Below are 18,651 nucleotides of genomic sequence, written 5' to 3' on the forward strand. Positions count from 1 at the left end.
CTAGGCCGTTACATTCTTGTTACCCGGCTCTTCCTCTTCCCACTCATACAGCTGTTTCTCCTCCAACTCCTTCAGCTTCTTCAGGTGGCTCGAATTAAATCCCTGGAGAGATGTCTCTGCTCTGCTGAAGGCCCCAGGACTCTCAGAATGCTTCTTGGGGACTCTCAGGGATATACAGTCTGCTGGATTCACCTCCAACAGCTCCCCCTCCTTGTTGAGGATCTGCAAGGCCAGGCACTCATAGAACCCGTTACCTTCCCTGTAGCGCTTGTTGAAGAGGTTAAAGTCACGCAGGAAATAGTGGGGGAGCTTTCTCTTGTTCACGCAGTGACGTAGGAGGCTCAGGAGGGTCTTCAGGGACGACTCCAGGGTCTCCCATTTCTCCGTCTCCGGGTGAATATCTTGGGCCCACAGAAGAACGGTCTGCACAGAGAGAGAGGAAACTTACATAGCCAAGACGAAGGAAATCTGTGTAACTCCTCGAGTTCTTCACACCAGCTTGGATTCTGACCCCACTGACCCCAATGGAGTGATAGCCTATTGAACCCAGCTGGGATCTGACCCCATTGACCCCAGTTGTGCAACAGCCAAGTGACTACAGCTGGGGGTCTGGCCCCATTGACCCCAATGGAGCTACAGCCCGCTGACCCCATCTGGGATCTGGCACCATTGACTCCAATGGAGCTAAGGCCGAGTGACACCAGCTGGGGGTCTGGCCCAGTCTTTTTGGTAGTTTCTGTTAAAGATTTTTGTTGGGTTCACACTCCCCTCCTCCCATCAGCAGTTCAGATTTTGTCTCTCCTGAATATTTTTATGGGTGACCAAGTTAGAGTTGGGGGATTGAGCAGTTCTTGAACTCAGACACTTGAGCGACACTGCAGAGAAAAAATGTCTGAGCTAAAGGTCTTCCAGGTTGACCTGAAGAAATACCTGCGCAGCCCCAAATCTGGCAACCTTGAGCATGTGAGTCAGACCCATCAGCCAGGCACCTAAAAGAGGAGTCTCTGGACCAGCTCAGAGCACCAGCCCACCCCGTCTGGCTTCCCATCTCCAGCTGTAGCAGGTCCCCAGTGCTTCAGGGGAAGTTGAAAGAAACCCAGAATGCGCCTGGCCAGTTGGGCACTGGGAGAATCTCTATGAGAAAATCCCCTTCCTGATCTCCGCAGATGATTAGCCTAAGCCCTGAAGCATGAGATTGGATCAGAGTGAAAATAGATTAGAATTATACAGTATCGCCAGGTCTCTGTGAGTCCTCCAGCAAAAGCAGAGAAGACACCCACACTCAACACGGATTGCACTGCCTGGGATCTGACACAACTCACAACATCTCAGACCAGAGCCTGAGTCCAGACAGACAGCTATCTATGCTTGAATTATTCCCCCCCCACCCCCAAGCATCCCCTTACAGCAGATGATCCCGCCCAGGCATGCTCGGAGAGTACCTTCAGGTGGTAAGACGTCAATATCTTGCCATATTCTGGGACCCAGCTCTCCTTGTTTATGAACTTCAGGAGTCTCAGAGCTTTCCGTCGCTGCCCCCCATCACTGTCGATGTCCCGGAGAAAAGCTGTCTCGGCATTAGCAAAAGAGAACCTGGAACCGAGGGAAAGAGCAACCTCATTGAATTTCAGTGAGCGAGGGATCTCGGCATAAACAGCCCCCACACCCCTAACCCTATCCCAGAGGCAGCCGCATTTCAGTGCCAGGTGCAGACTGCCAGTTCCCACTCACCAAAACCAAACCAAGGCACTCCTGAACGGGAATGAGTGTCCACACCGGGGCTATCCCAGTATAACTAGACTGGTTTAAATTCAAGCCGTGGCTTAAACCAAAGAAGGTTTCCCATGTAGACAAGGCCCAAGTTTCATTTTTTCCCTTTGCCACTAACTTTTCCAGAGTTCAAGAGTGGAAAAAGAAGGAAAAGGAATAGATGGGGAGGAAACCAGCCTGGAACCCATCCCTCTATTGGATTCACTGGCCAAAAAAGGGGACAGAGGATGAAAAAAAACAAACAAATTCAACGTTTCAGAAATTCAGAAATTTTTTTTAAGTTTTCAAAAGCTGAACATTTCAGTTCGAGTCAAAATGAAAATCTCTCTCTGGGAAATAAAAATGTTGATTCAGGACCAAGGGAACATTTCAGTTCCTTTCAGCGGTGGATCTTTTTTACCTCCAGAAACCATCTTTGGCCACTATGTCAGCACCGACTCTCCCAACTTCCTCTCCCTTCTGGCGGAATCTTTCCTGGCTGTTGCCTGGCTCCTTGTCCCACCAGTCGGACAGCCTGGCCAGGTCGTTTGTCTGCCAGTCTTCAGACAACACCACCTTATCCTGGACAGCAGGGACCAGATCCACAGAGACTAGCTCCTCCTCGCCCAGCCGGAAAATCAGCTGCACAGCCGGGCATTTGGGGTCCCAAGGCTGCAGTGTGATTCTCTCTATGAGATGGGGAGAAAAGAGAAGATCCAGTGATGCATACAGACACATAGGGTTGGGCGGGTTCTCAGATCTACCAGTTACAGATGTGGTTAAAGCTGCTGGCCCTGCTAACAGATGCTGGGGGAAGAGGGAGGGCTCTGTGTGCCCCCCATTTTCCCCCCTTATCACCAAAATCCATACGATTCCATTTGTTGATGGCTAGAAATTTCCCTGAAAGTTCGGCACAGATCGGATGTGGCATTTGCACAGCCAGTGAGTGTAAACCCTAGTGTAGACACTCCACAGATGCTGGTCCCTGGTCATGATTCACCCTAGGCCGGGCCCTAGGCTACAATACAACTTGCAAACACGTGCTAAACTATAACCTGTCCTGCCTGGTAGAGCAAACAAGCGTCTGGTGTATTAAGAGTCTAGGAATTTAGAGATGTGCCCTGGAAGTTGGGGTGGAGAACACAGGTTAGCCGCGTACAGCAGTTCACCACACATGGTCTCCAGTTGGTTTTATTAAAAGTTTTATTCCTTTCTCATTCACTGGATGGTTGTTTCATGCAGTGGCTCTCAGCCTTTCCACACTGCTGTACCCCTCGGCAGCTGAGTTGTCTTGCCTACCCCCAAGTTTCACCTCTGAAAAATGACTTACAAAATCAGACACAAAAATACAGAAGTGTCGCAGCCACACTGTTACTGACAAATTGCTGACTAATTTCTCATTTTTACCACAGAATTTTAAACTAAATCAATTGGAATATAAATATTGTCCTGACGTTTCAGTGTATGGTTTATAGAGCAGTACAAACAAGTCATTGTCTGTAGGAAATTTTAGTTTGGACTGACTTTGCTAGTGCATTTTATGTAGCCTGTTGTAAAACTAGGCAAATATCTAGATGAACTGAGGTACCCCCGGGAGACCTCTGTGTATCCCCAGGAGTATGTGTAGCCCGGGTTGAGAACCACTGGTTTAATGACCCCCCAGATCAGTACATGTGAAGCAGCAAACAGAGAAGAACAAAGGCTTGTGTTTGTATTTTATGAAGCTAGTAGTAGTTTGACTACTTTATGAAGGGGAAAAAAAAGCTAAAAATGGATGTGTTGCAACTTCCATCCAGTCTGCCATTGTCAGGGAATGTTGCAGAGAACTGGGGGGAAAAAAATCAAGCAGAGATCTGAATTGTATTCAGCAACCAGAGGGGCGGAGGAGAAAAGTGATCCTGTGAAATCATCTATCTTTTTGCATGTTGTTGGGGAGAAAGCATTGGATAGTTATAATGACTTTAAGTTTGAAGAAGGTGAAAGCAAGAAATTAAGTCCAATACTGACTACATTTGAGGAACATTGCATGCCGAAAGTAGAGAGACCTTAGAGAGAGAATTTTTTTTACACGCGCGCAGAAAACTGGTGACGCCACAGAGGAATATGTCAAAGAATTAAGGAAACTCAGTAACACCTATGACTTTGGTGAGCTGGCAGATTCTCTGGTCAGAGATAGAATCATTTGGGGCATTAAAGACAACGTGTTAAGAAAGGGACTGCTCCATAATGGAGACTAACTTTAGAAAAAGCTCCCCAGATATTCAGGACAACAGAAACTGTGAAAGCACAAGCCAAAGAGCTGAATCCACAAGAAGGGGTTACCCAAGTACTGTGAAAGAATATAGACAGACTAGGTCAAATCAAATTGTGGAACCACTCGCTATGAAGACCACTGCTAGGAGGAAGACTGGGTACAGGCGGTGACGTGGAAGGTGTGGATCACAGCGTGGCCCCAAACAGTGCGTTGCCTTTCGGAAACTCCGTCGTAAACGTGGGGAAAATAATCCTTTTGCAAAATGCTGCAGATCCCAAATGCAGAACAGTCAAGTGCATTCAGTTCAAGACAGTCTGGGTTGAGGAGTTTTTCACAGACGTTCTGGGATCTAGCAAGCCCGATGAGAGGGACTGGATACGACAGCCTGTGACAGCGAATGGAGCAATTATCCCACTGAAAGTGGGCACAGGCACTCAGGTTAATATGCTGTCTGAACAAGATTATGAGAAACTGAAAATAAGACCAAAACTGGGACCAACCAAAATCAAAGTACCTGGTTATTCTGGAACAAATATACCAGTGAAGGGCGGGGAGGGTGTGTGTGCCTTGCTAGCATCAACCTAAAAACATCATGTACAGGCTCCCATTCATTGCAGTGCCAAAAGGGGGTGACACCAATCTTAGGCCTGGCTGCATGTGAGAAACTCAGTCTGGTAAAATCGGTGCTCTCACTGCAAGATCATACTGAACCTGGCTAGGAGCCTCTTTCGGGAATATCATGACCTGTTTCCAGGGTTGGGTTGCTCACAGGGTGAACAGACAATCCAGATAAACAAGCAGGTCCTTCCAGTTACCCAGTCATGTAGAAAGGTGCCATTTGCACTCTGCGATCAACTCAAGGCTGAGCTCACAAGGATGGAAGCAATGCAAGTAACACAAAAAATTGAGGAGCCAACAAAATGGGTCAGCTCCCTAGTCATTGTGGAGAAAAGTAACATCCAGCTACACATGTGCTTAGATCCCAGAGACCTCACTAAGGCTCTAGGGAGAGACCATTTCAAACTACCAGCCAGAGAAGAGATTATGGCTCAATTTGCAAATGCTTAATATTTCAGTAATTGGATGCATCCTCGGGTTTTTGGCAGCTAAAATTAACTGAAGAAAGCTCAAAACTATGCCCATGTAATTCCCTGCTTGTTGGGAAGATACAGATTCTTGCACTTTACCCTTCAGCAGAGCTTCACCACCAGACGTGTGCCACAAAACCATGCATATGGTCTATGAACATACTAACGGTGACCTCAGTGGAGGACATAATCATCTGGGGCCCAAAGGAAAAGGAGCATGATCGTAGACTTCGGGAAGTCCTGGATGCAACTAGAACTGCAAACTTCAAACTCGATAGGGAGAAAGGTGTTTTCGGGGTTACAGAACAGACTTTTGTTGGAGACATTATTTCCAACAAAGGTGTAAAACCAGCGAAGAGGAAGAAATGATACCCCAGCTGCAGTCAAAGGAAGATTTCCAACAGTTCCTGGGAATGGTTCATTAGCTCTGCGAAAGCTCCCAGAGAATACAAATGAATGGTCCTGGGGCGTAGAACAGAAGGAATCATGGGAAAGTTTAAAACAGCAACGGATCCAAGAGCCAGTGTTGAAGTTCTGTGCCGACTGAATAGGAAGGCCGTCTGAAATCTCCGCAGATGCTTCACAGTCTGGGTTAGGAGCAGTGATTTTACAGCAGAATGAGGATTGTTGGCAGCCAGTGGCATATGCATCCAAATCCCTGACTGAGGCAGAAACCAGATACACAGAGATTGAGAGGAGCTTTTAGGAATATTGTTTGCCTGTGAGAGATTCAGTCAGTATATTTGTGGTTGGACAGTGAAAGTTGAAACAGATCACAAGCCCCTGGTAGCGTTATTTAGCAAACTGCTAAACGCCTGAACCTTAAGGATTCAGAGGATGAGGATAAAGCTGCAAATGGAGGATTTGGTTGTGACCTACACACCCGGGAAATTCCTCTTCGCGGCAGATGCACTTTCCAGAGCAGTGGCTCCCACGAACCCAGAGCAGACTTTAGAGACAGGGACGTAGGCCTATGTAGGTCTGATTGTAAAGGCAATTCCAGTAGCTAACAGGAAACTGCAGCAAATGAGAGAGGAAATGCGGTAAGACGAATCGTCGGGGACCCTTAAAGAAGTGACCATTAAAGCGTGGCCAGAAGAAATAAGCAGTTGCTGTCCCGGCATAAGACACTATTGGAACAGCTGACATGAACTTACGGTGATGGGGGTGATTTTCCAGGGCAGTAAGGTTGTAATTCCAACGAGCTGCCGAAAAGTAATGCTAGGGACGATCCCGGAGGGACATGTAGCAATTGAAAAGCGCAAACAACGAGCATGAGAGGTGTGGTGTAGGCTGAAGATCACTCACGGCATTACTAACGTGGTAAGAAACGGCTTTTCATGCCTGAAATACAAGCCAAGCCAACAAGCAGAGCTGCTGAGACCTCATCCAGGTCCACAAAGGCCTTATGAGAAGGTCGGCATTGACTGCGTTACCTGGCAATCAAAGGATTATTCAATAGTCACAGATTATTATTATTAGTCCAGTTGGATATTAGGAAACACTATTTCACTAGGAGGATGGTGAAGCACTGGAATGGGTTCCCTAGGGAGGTGGTGGAATCTCCTTCCTTAGAGGTTTTTAAGGTCCGGCTTGACAAAGCCCTGGCTGGGATGATTTAGTTGGGGTTGGTTCTGCTTTGAGCAGGGGGTTGGACTAGATACCTCCTGAGGTCCCTTCCAACCCTGATATTCTAGGAGTCTATGATTAGTCTCTAAATCTAGAAATTTGAAAGCTGCATAGTACGAACAGTAGTCAGTGGTAGCCGGCATGAAGGGAATCTTCTCCTGACACAGAATTCCAGATGAAGTCTTCAGCGATAATGGGCTGCCATTTTCCAGTGCAGATTTTAGGCAATTTGTCCTGGATTGGGATTTTCATCACAAAAAATCAAGTCCAAATTACCCCCAATCTGATGGACTTGTGGAAAGGTCTGTACAGACAGTAAAGAATTTAACATTGGGGGTGATCTGTATAAAGCATTACTGTTTACCAAAGTACACCCCCGGAGAATGGCTTTTCTCCAGCTCAGCTGGTAATGGGAAGAATTTACCAGTCACTGATAACTTGCTGAAATCTCATAACAATGAAACCATATGGAAGATGAAAGACAATCAGAAGCGGAAGCAGAAACTTTATATTGAGAAAAGGGCCCGTGATCTCCCATCTCTAACCCAGATGATAGAGGTGGGATCCCTCAGGCACACTCTAATACTTGGGGCCAAAGGGGCACCATTAAAGAACAGCTGCATTCGCGGTCTAAGGTAGACCAGACAGACCAGGGAGACACGTTTTGATGAAATTGAAGGGATCTACGAGTAATCCCAGAAAGTTCCAACACACTGACAGTAGATGTGGACTCTGGCATTTCCCATCTGACTGATCCTTTATCATCCACACACAAAGGAGAAACTGTCGAAGGAACACGAGAACAACTCAGACTCCAGTGAAAGGCTGGTACTGAGAAGATCAGAGCAGGAGATTAAATGTTCTGACTCACAGATTCTTACTAACCTTTCTGGAGAAGGGGAAGTTGAGGAAAGTGAGTGGTAAAAACTCACTCCAGAGTGATGTGCTGGCAACCTTTCCTTGCTAGGTAGCTGACACATTGGGTTTATGGAAATCTACTAAGTGGGTGGAGAATTTAATGCATGTGCTGCTAGATAGATGTTAGCTGTTTATATATATCTGTAGGTAAGAGTTCATTCGTTTTTCTTTAAGAGGGAAGCTGTAGAGACATGTTTGTGGAAGATTTAGAGATGCTCCCTCAAAAGGGACAGTCTATGAATATAGGAATTTCGAGCTGTGCCCCGGAAGCTGGGGTTGAGAACCCCAGGTAGCCCTGTTCAGCAGTTCTCCGCAGACGCTCTCTATTTTGGTTTATTACAGGTTTTATTCCTTTCTCTTTCACTAGTTTGTTGTTTAATGAACCCCAAAATCGTTACAATCACTGTCTGTGTAAGGTGAATGTAACATCGCTGCACAGGACGGCTCTTCAGAAATTGGTAAGATACAGAACCTTCTTCTTGTACCATATTAATAAAGCTGCCTTGGCTATTTGTTCTCGGGTATATTTCATCATGAAATATCAAATCCAAGTGTGGTCAAGCAACTGACTATACAATTTATTAACAGCACAAGTGTCCCTCCTGGCCTTGGAATATATGAAAGGTCTTGTTTTCTAGAACTACAGCTGAGACCTCACCTCTGCTCAGCAGAGCAGAACAATTACCTCTTCTATCTTACACACAAGTGTAATATTTCCAGACAATAGATCTATGATTGTTTTCTGTGTTGTAAAGAAATGGCCCAAAAGAAAATAAATGCTAAAGAATGTTGGGAGTCATTAGGAAAGGGAAAGATAATAAGACAGAAAACATCATATTGCCTTTATATAAATCCATGGTTTGCCCACACCTTGAATACTGCGTGCAGATGTGGTCACCCCATCTCAGAAAAGATACATTGGAATTGGAAAAAGTTCAGAAAATGACTAGGGGTATGGAATGGCTTCTGTATTAGGAGAGATTAATAAGATTGGGACCTTTCAGCTTGGAAAAGGGACAGCTAAGGGGGGATCTGATTGAGGTCTACAAAATCATGACTGGTATAGAGAAAATAGATAAGGAAGTGTTATTTACTACTTCTCATAATACAAGAACTAGGGGTCACCAAATGAAATTAATAGACAGCAGGTTTAAAACAAACAAAAGGTAGTACTTCTTCATACAATGCACAGTCAACCTGTGGAACTCCTTGCCAGAGGATGTTGTGAAGGCCAAGACCATAACAGGGTTCAAAAAAGTACTAGATAAATTCATGGAGGATAGGTCCATCGATGGCTATTAGCCAGGATGGCGTTCCTAGCCTCTGTTTGCCAGAAGCTGGTTTTGGGTGACAGGGGAAGGATCACTTGATAATTGCCCTGTTCTGTTCATTACCTCTGGGGCACCTGGCATTTGCCATTGTCGGTAGACAGGGTACTGGGCTGGATGGACCTTTGCTCTGACCCAGTATGGCCGTTCTTATGTTCTTAAAATGTCCAACTTACCTTTTATTGATTTATGAATCTGAGGCACTCTAGGTTTGATCATTCTTGCTTGGAACACTGGGTCTAGAAGGAGAGAGAGGGGAAGGAAATTGTGGGATCAGCATTACCAAAATTTCTTTTGGCCCATCATTGTTTGCTCCTATTTTATAAGGTCAAGTTAAAAGTTTCCAAAGCTGACTGCCTAAAGTTTGGTACCTAAATCCATATTTAAGCCTCCGCTGTGACAGTTCTGACAAACCCAGGCATCTCTCTGTGACAACTGTCTCCACTTTATAAAAGTTATCAGCACCTCTGGGCCAGAGATTGCGTGCTGGCTGGTTGAGGTGAGTTACTGAACTCTGTCCAGGAGCTAAAACCGACGGTGGACAATCACTGCAGACCCCTGGACCGGTAAACACTTCCAAAGAAGGACCCCCAGTGCTCTGAGTGTAGCCAGAGGGGGCACCTGTGGTGTGACTGGGCCTTCATGGATTGCAGCAATGGGCAAGCCTGGACAGCCAATGCGAGAGCTCACAAACAGGGAGTCATAAATATAAAGGGAAGGGTAACAACCTTTATGTATGCAGTAACATATATCCCTCCTGCCAGAGGCACAGAATCATTTACCTGTAAAGGGTTAAGAAACTCAAATAATCTAGTTCGCACCTGACCAGAAGGACCAATGGGGAAAGAAGATACTTTCAAATTCTGGGGTGGGGCGGAGGGGAGGTTTGGTTTGTGCTCTTTGTTTGTGTGTTCTCTCGGAGCCAGAGAGGGACCAGGGCAGGAAAACCCATCTCTTAAAACTCTGCCTAAAATAAGCATCTAGGATTACAAAAATTGTAAGTAAGCCAGGGAAGGCGTCAGATTATCTTTTGTTTTAGCTGGCGAATTTTCCCTATGCTAAGCGGGAGGTTTATTCCTGTTTTCTGTAACTTTGAAGTTATTCCTAGAGGGGAATCCTCTGTGTTTTAAATCTTTTTATTACCTTGTAAATTTACCTTCCATCCTGATTTTACAGAGGTGATTCTTTTACTTTTTTTTAAATACAATTCTTCTTTTAGAGCCTGATTGATTTTCAGGGTCTTAAAAACCCAGGGGGGTTGATCTGTGCTCACTAGTACCAATTGGTGAGGATATTATTCTCAAGCCTCCCCAGGAAAGGGGGTGTAGGAGTTTGGGGGGATATTTTGTGGGGGTAGGGCTCCAAGTGGCCCTCCCTGAATGTTTGTTTAAATCACTTGGTGGTGGCAGCAATATCGTCCAAGGACAAGGAAAGAAATTTGTGCCTTGGGGGAAGTTTTTAATTGAAGCTGGTAGAAATGAGCTTAGGGGGTCTTTCATGCGGGTCCCCAGATCTGTACCCCAGAGTTCAGAGTAGGGAGGGAACCTTGACACAGGGCCTGGCCAAAATGACAGTACCGGTGAGGGTCACTGGGGCCGAAGTGACAGGCCTAAGGACTCAGGATGCAATCAGACATCAGTGTGGAAGAACTTAGTGCAGGCCCGTGATCCACCTGGCGCCACGATCTGCTGGCAAAGCATCCATAGGATGTCTGGCCCTATCCCATGGAGGAAGTGCAGCTGATGGCAGGGAACCATATGGAATCTTGCTGTATGGGGTTGTAACCCACTTTGGCTTACCCTGTAATCTCAGGTCAGGATCTGAAGCATTTCGGGGAGATCCTGGGACCGTGGGATGGAGACCAGCTGGAGGGATCCAGTCCTGGTCTAGGGACAATGGAAACAACCAAACCAGGGGAACTCGTTGGAGCTGGTGAGAGAGAAGACCCAGAAGATGGAACCTCCCTGCAGCCAGGAAGCTTGACCCAGCACCCCACCAACTGCCAGGCACCCGAGGTAATAAGTATCAAGTGGCCAATGCAAAAGTGGATTTCCAAGAGAACACTAAGACCAGACCCTGAGTTGGGAATTTGAACACAGAGCTATGGCTAATGGCGAAGAGATCGACCCTTTGAATGCAGAAATGAACAACTGCACCAGGTGACAGTGAACCCCCAAACCAGGGAAATAGGGTTCAGCTTCTGGTCCCCAAGAGATCTGAAAATGAGTCTTACACCCAGTTCAATTGGTGCCATGAGGTGGGTACTTGGGGAGGGAGAAAACACTGGAAAGGGTGAGCCTCAGATTTCACTGGCCTGGGATACCGACTGTCACCTGGGGGGGGCCAAGAGAACCCCAAAGTCTCCCCTGGTCCCCCTCCTGGTGCTGGAGGTACCCTTTGAATGAACAGGCCTGGACTTAATAGGGCCACTCGAGAAAAACCCGTTGGGTTCTTGGCACGTATTGGTGACAGAGGATTACAGGACACAGTACACCTGAGGCTATTCTCCCCCCGCCCCCCAGCCGCTGCATGACAAACACACCCACCATTGCGACCAAACTCATGAAGGTCTTCACCGGGGTCAGGATACCTAGAGAAATCCTGGTGGACCGGGGGTCCAATTTCACATCAAGACTGATGCAGGAATTGCATGAGCTGCTAAAGGTCAAATCCCTCAAGACATCAGTCTACCATCAGCAGACGGATGGGTTAGTGGAGTGGTTCAAAGGGACCATGAAGATGGTGCTGAAAAAGTTTGCAGCCTCTAACCTCTGCCACTGGGACCGAATGCTACCCCTGTATGGGAGGTCCCTCAAGCCTCCACAGGGTTTTTGCCATTTGAGCTGCTGTATGGGAGACCACACCAGGGGATTCTGGGCCTCCTTTGGGAATCCTGGGAAGAATGTCAGGAACCCAGAGCTACGGGCTCCTTGCAGTATGTGCTCCAGCTACGGGAGAGGCTAAGAGTGCTAGGGGGTTGCAAAGGAGAACCTCACTACAGCTCAGCATTGCCAGGAACACACCTACAATCAAGAGCCCCGATGACACAAGCCTGGGACAGTATATTATTGTTACTACCAAGCTCCGAGTCAGCTGGCCAGATAGCAAGGACCATGTGAGGCGATAAGAAGGGTAGGGCTGGTTGACTTTGAGATTTGTCAGTCTGGGAAGCGTAAAGAGATGCAGATATATCCCGTTAACCTCCTAAGAGGCGTGGAGAGATCAAGAAGGCCCTGCTCATATCCTTCTATTCCCCGAGCTGGAGCTAGGCCCTCAAGCTATGACATCTCAAGATCTGCACCCAATTCAAACCCAGCTCCAACCTGAACAATGGGCACAGAAGCTACAGCTAGTTCAGACGTTTTCCTCGGTGTTCTCAGCACACCCAAGGCAGATGCATTTGATCAACAACTTCATACAGACCGAGCTGGGGCACAAAGTCCAGGAGAGCCCCTGGCTCCGGACAAGGAGGATGTGGAAAATGGTATACAAAGAGCTGCAGCCTATGCTAGCCCTAGGAGTCATCAAGGAATCCCCGCAGCGGGTGGAGGAGTACGACTGAGCTGGTGCCAAAGACAGACCGGTCGATTCGATTTTGCATAGACATTAGGAAAGTCCAAGCAATACCCAGGTTACCCAATCCTGGGGTGCAGAGCTGCTGAACTGGCTGTGGACTGCTGGACCTTAGACCACTGTCGACCTGTACTGGTAGACCCCATTGTTGGTGGAGTTCGGGGCTTGGCCAGCTGTTACGGGCGGGCTGTACTGGACTTTGCCACAACAGCAGCCCCAAAAGGTTAAATGGATGGAAGCTGGTGACAGTATGTTCAAAGCCTTAAAGAACCATCTAACCCACAAGCTGGGTCCTCTTCTACCCTGGCTTCTCAAAACAGTTCACCCTACAGATGGGCATCTTGCAGACGGGCCTTGGGGCAGGGCTACCCCAGAAGGTGGATGACGAGGGACACCCAACTCTCTACAGAAAGCTGTTCCCTCGGGCAGTAAACTGCTGGACCATCAAAAAGGAAGCCTTGACACCTCTCTCCATCAGGGCTGAGCAAGGGTACTCCCAAAACTGGAGCACCCTAACATCACATCCTCATTCACCTTCAGTGTCTAACCCAGGAACAACATGTGCTGCAGACACAGCATCCACAACTCTGACAGCATTTCAGAATATGACCTGGGGCTGACTTCTGCTCTCAGTTAAAGGCGTTCAGAGTAGCAGCCGTGTTAGTCTGTATTCGCAAAAAGAAAAAGAGGACTTGTGGCACCTTAGAGACTAACCAATGTATTTGATCCGATGAAGTGAGCTGTAGCTCACGAAAGCTTATGCTCAAATACATTGGTTAGTCTCTACGGTGCCACAAGTCCTCCTGTTCACACCCCCCCAGCCCTGCCCCCACCCCTGCCCCAAAGTCCTGGCCCAAACTCCACCCCTCCCTGCCCCTATTGGACCCCCCCCAATCCCCGGCCCCGCCTCCTCCCCCAGCACGCTGCTGGGTCCTGCTTCTCCCACCTCCGTCCCAGGGTTTGTGCCGGGAAGCAGCTGTTTCACGCACGCAGCAAACCTGGGAGGGAGGGGAGAACGCGGCGTGCTGCGGGAGGAGGCGGAGCGGAGGTAAGCTGGGGCGGGGAGCTGCCGGTGGGTGTTCTGCACCCACCAATTTTTCCCTGTGGGTGATCCAGCTCCGGAGCACCCACAGAGTCAGCACCGATGTCTGGAGTCACCCCACTGTAGTTAGGGAGTGACTCCGGATTGACCCCAGGGAGCTGAGATCAGTACCTGGTCAATCTGCTCTCGTATTTGGCACTCTAATACACATGGCCCACAGTTATTTGACAATATCCCGCCATTTATTTCATACTCACCGTTGTCTCTGGGGTGGCTGTTTTCATCTGAAGATAGAGGAAATCGAAAACGAAAGTGTTATGAGCAATTACCCAGATGGTTCCTTTAACAGCTGATCCCTCCCCATAACCCCAAGCCTGTCCCCACTCCTCAACTTCATCTTCCTAGCTTCCTGGTCCCTCCTCCACCCTCCCATACCCCCCAATCCCACTTCAATGCCCAGTCCACCCTCTCACCCCCTACGATCTGATGCCCACCCCCAAATTCACCCTCCCAGGACCCCAACTCCTCTGCTGACTCCACATTCCAAGCCCCCCAGACCCTGGCTCCCACATATCTACCCTTCTGCTCCCGCCCCCCAAATTACCTGCAGTCAGAGCATTTTGCACACATCTGTGGAAGTCCTGCAGGATGTGGACAGGATCCAAGTGGCGATTGTCGATGCTTCCCTGGGAAAGGAGGGGAAAATCCATCAGATCTTTTCTCCACCTACCTCACAAGCCATCAGGGATCGAATGTAGGACAAAGCCCCAAATCACAGGGCACAACAAATTAATCCTGCTGGAAGGTTAAAATGCTGCGAGATTCCTGCTTGGGATGGTAACTAAGAGACCTGCCTGCAGTATTATCAACACCAAGGTTTACAATTCTGGCCTGGGGCACCCAAAATACGTAGGCACTGTTATTGTTTCCATTTGTTTTTTAATTTAAATAGTTCATCTGGAATGCCATTGAGGCTGCGGGTCGGGAATGAGGGGCACCGGCAGGGCTGGGGGGGGGGTCAGGGCTGGGCTAGCAGGGGGCTGCGGGTCAGGAGTGAGGGGCACCGGCGGGGCTGGGGGGGCAGGGCTGGGCTGGCAGGGGCTGCGGGTCAGGAGTGAGGGGCACCGGCAGGGCTGGGGGGGGCAGGGCCGGGCTAGCAGGGGGCCGGCGGGGGGTGAGCCCAGGGCCGGGCTAGCAGGGGTGGGTTCACCTCACCTGGAACCGATCCCTCGCTCCTGCCCCGGGGTTCCCTGTACGCGGGGCCGGCTCATCGCAGTAGGCGGTCGCCCCGTCCGCTCTCAGGGTGTCCAGATCCACCACCAACCTGCTCCCGCAGCGGAACAGCGACACCCCTTGGGCCCCGTAGATGTAGGTGGGGAGCCGCCGGTCAAGGGCGCTCGGGTCCCGGACCGTCCTGCGGCCCCGCAGCCGGAGCTCGGGGGGGAAGCGCAGCGGGATGAGAAAGTCGAAGTTGCTGGCGCTCTCGCTGGCGCGGCTCTGGAGCTGCAGCCCCTGCCGGTGGCTCCCCGTGGGCTGGGCACCCTCGGGGTACAGCCCGGTGCTGCTTTGATACAGCCACTCCACGAGCTTGGCCACCGTCTTTTCCACCACCTCGTAGCTCCTCCACGCGCAAAAGTCTTCATCGTCCCCTCGCACAAACACGCTGGCGTCGTAAAACCGCTGCAGGAAACCTTCCCCGGCCATCCCGCCGCTCTCGCCTCTCCCTGCAGCCCCACGGCTCGGAGCAGGGCCCAGAAACTGTGCGGCTACAGCCGCCGCCGCTTTCAGTTTCCGGCAGCGGCTCCTCCCCCCAGTTAACGGGAGGAGCTTAGCGCTCGCAGGCCGCCTTGGGAGCTGTGGAGACGGGACCAGCCACCTTGCTGTTGGAGGCGCTGAGGCAGCCCGGGGTGTTGTTCTGGGATCAGGCCCGTGATCCAGAAGGGAAGCCCGGCTGGGCTCTTAGAAGATGAAGTTTACCGACTGGGAGTTACACACAGAAGGGTCATCACAAGCTGCTGCGTTGAATCTGGTTTAATCTAAGTGGGGTGGGTTTTCAACCCCAGGAGTTGGCGGCTTTGTCAGTCGGTGAAGAGACCTGCAGGCCCCTACACAGCATTTAGAAAAGCAGCCGGGATCCCCCGACATCCCCAGACAGCTGTCCCAACCAACCCAGACGAAGCGCAGAGGGGCAGGAGGACTGTCCGAGCGACCCAGAGGCAGCCGTGTTGAACGAGGTGTGCGCTCAGCGAGGGGCGTGACACCAACACTTGTGGTTTTTATCACAAGCGTCAACATAAAAGCTCCCAACTCCCGGAGTCCCGAGATTAGGGGAGAATTTCAGTTGTTTTTTAAACTCATTTTGTAGCCCGGGTGGCTGGGAAGAAAATCATGAAAACAAGAACCCAGAAGTGTGAAAACCCAGAAGACTGAGAATCAGACCACAACAGGCATTGTAACGCTCATGGGGATCCGGGCGAGGGTTAGTGTCCAGATTGGGGTTCCTTGAGCAAGCTCGCCCCCACAAATACACCTAACATAGGGTGTTATGAGCCCTGGGGCTCACACATGGCTCTGATCCTGCCCAGCCTGGTCTCCCCTGCCCAGGATTGATCTCAGCCGGCGTCCGGCCCCCACTGCCCCTTTGGGAAGCGACGCTATCCAGGGTACCGATGGTGACGCCAGCTTAGCTCAAGGCAAACTGCCAGGCTAGAGAACGGGAAGTGGGCACAGGCTTGGGTGCAGGCCGGAGGGTTTGCAGACAGTGAGTGGCTCAGGGCACTGAGCTGTGCCAAGGCTGGGTGGGGAGCTGAGAGCAGGCACGCTCGGTGCACGGCACAGGCCCACAAGCTCTGGCAACACAGGGACAGGGGGCAGGAACACCCCTGAGATGAAAGGGGCAGGTCACACGTCTCAGAGCCAGAGTGTCAGGCTGTGTCATCTCCATGGGGCCGGGTGTTCTCACGCCACTCAGACCACCACACCTCTCTCAGCTTCCAGTGCTGCAGGCGGGCCTGGAGAGCCCCTTCCCCCTGCAGCAGGCCCACTTCTGGGGGAGGGGCTCTGCCCCGCCACCCCCTGCCTCCAGCTAGTCCATGTGCTCCACCCTGCCCCACCCCACGGACTCTCCAGCCTTCCCGGGGCACAGCCCACCGGGGCCGACTTTCCTTTCTGTCTCCCTCCTTGTGCCCTGGAACTCACCTGCTGGCTTCCACAGCCTGGTTCGGTGTTTGAACCCCTCGGTGCTGCCCCATAAACAGCGCTTCTAAGAGCGCCAGAGCTGCCGGACTGGGTCAGACCTGGGAACATCTGGCCCAGGATCCTGTCTCTGACAGTGGCCTGTGGAGAGCTCGCCGTGTAGCAAGAGATTTTTGCTTTGAATGCTGCGAGATACTTTGCAGCACCTTAATAGACGCTTACAGAAAAACCTCGGCAAAATTCATTTCTCCCAGTGGATATAATTAAGGTGGTGACAGTATCAGGATGCTTTGGTTTGCATAAAACAGGAATCAGTTTCAGATTAAGGCTCTAATTAAGTAGGAATTAATGATAGTTTAAGTTTAAGCAATCCAACAATGCGGATCAAAATGATGCAGACAGGGATAACTTAGGTAATGGAAAGTTCTAGCAAACATGGTGGTGTCAGGGGGAGGAGCTTAGAAAGGTCTAGAATCCAAGCTGGTGCCAGGAGAGGAGCTTTCCTACCTAACAATAGGAATGATGTCATGGGAAGGAGCTGGAAAAGCTGATTGGCTGAGAGGAGCTGACCTTGAGAGAGCAACCAGTATATAAGGCCGCCAGCCAGCAGGCTGAGTGTGTAGTGGGTTTGACAGCAGGCTGGAAGTCGTGGGCTTGGGGTTTTGAGAATCATAATCCTGGAAGGGACCTCGAGAGGTCGTCTAGTCCAGACCCCTGCACTCATGGCAGGACTAAGTATTACCTAGGCCAGGGGAGGGCAAACTACGGCCCGCGGGCCAGATCTGGCCCATCAGGGCTTTCAATCCGGTCCGTGGAATTGCCAGCCCTGTGGCACAGCGGAGCTAAGGCAGGCTCCCTGGCCCCACTCCTGGAAGCGGCCGGCACCATGTCCCTGCAGTCTGTGGAGAAGGGAGGAGCAGAGGGCTCTGTGTGCTGCCCTTGCCTTGATGTGCCACCCCCGACAGCTCCCATTGGCCAGGAACCGTAGCTGGCCACTTCCGGGAGTGGTGCAGGGCCAGGGCAGGCAGGGAGCCTGCCTTAGCCCCACTGCACTCCACTGCTACCCTGGAGCTGCTTGGAGGTAAGAGGTGCCGGGCCGGAGCCCATACCCTAACCCCTCCTGCACCCCAACCCCCTGCCCTGAGCCCCCAACTCCCTGCCCTGATCCCCTTCCTGCACACTGCACCCCCTCCAACACCCCACGCTCCCTCCTGCACCCCAACCCCCTGCCCCAGCCCTACATTCATGGCCCTGCATGCAATTTCTCTACCCAGATGTGGCCCTCGGGCCAAAACGTTTCTCCACGTCTGATCTGGACCATCCCTGATAGGTGTTTGTCCAACCTGCTCTTAAAAATCCCTAATGATGGAGATTCCACAACCTCCCTGGGCAATTGATTCCAGTGCTTAACCACCCGGACAGGTAGGAAGTTTTTCCTAATGTCCAACCGAAACCTCCCTTGCTGCTATTTAAGCCCATTGCTTCTTGTCCTATCCTGAGAGGTTAACGAGAACAATTCTTCTCCCTCCTCCTTGGAACAACCTTTTACCTACTGGAAACCTGTTCTCACGTCCCCTCTCCGTCTTCTCTTCTCCAGGCTAAACAAACCCCGTGTTTTCAATCTTCCCTCCCAGCTCATGGTTTCTAGACCTTGAATCTTTTTTGTTGCACTTCTCGGGACTTTCTCCCATTTGTCCACATCCTTCCTGAAACGTGGCGCCCAGCACTGGACACAATACTCCAGTTGAGGCCTAATCAGTGTGGAGCAGAGCGGAAGAATCACTTCTCGTGTCCTGCTTACAACACTCCTGCTGATACAGCCCAGAAGGATGTTTGCTTTTTTTTTTTTTTTTTTTTTTTTGCAGCAGCGTTACC

The 18,651-nt window shown here is 50.3% G+C and overlaps 1 protein-coding gene across 1 annotated transcript; it reads right to left on the reverse strand.

Moving 5' to 3' along the window:
* Positions 1 to 15,285, reverse strand: LOC141988399 (uncharacterized). Its single transcript, XM_074954169.1, has 7 exons — positions 14,797 to 15,285; positions 14,186 to 14,267; positions 13,839 to 13,865; positions 9,143 to 9,205; positions 2,171 to 2,438; positions 1,443 to 1,593; positions 1 to 423 (listed from the first exon to the last, which is right to left on the reverse strand). The coding sequence occupies exons 1-7, from the start codon at positions 15,283 to 15,285 to the stop codon at positions 1 to 3; spliced, it is 1,503 nt and encodes a 500-aa protein (XP_074810270.1).
* Between the last annotated feature and the right edge of the window lie 3,366 nt (positions 15,286 to 18,651).

Source organism: Natator depressus, chromosome 6 (genome assembly GCF_965152275.1).
Source record: "Natator depressus isolate rNatDep1 chromosome 6, rNatDep2.hap1, whole genome shotgun sequence".
NCBI classification, from domain to species: Eukaryota; Metazoa; Chordata; order Testudines; family Cheloniidae; genus Natator; species Natator depressus.

Coding starts and splice junctions, on each gene's coding strand:
- LOC141988399 (XM_074954169.1), bottom strand. CDS start 15,285: ATGGCCGGGGAAGGTTTCCTGCAGCGGTTTTACGACGCCAGCGTGTTT. Junction 13,866..14,185: donor GCAAAATGCTCTGACTGCAG/GTAATTTGGGGG, acceptor CTCTATCTTCAG/ATGAAAACAGCCACCCCAGA. Junction 9,206..13,838: donor CAGCCACCCCAGAGACAACG/GTGAGTATGAAA, acceptor CTCTCCTTCTAG/ACCCAGTGTTCCAAGCAAGA.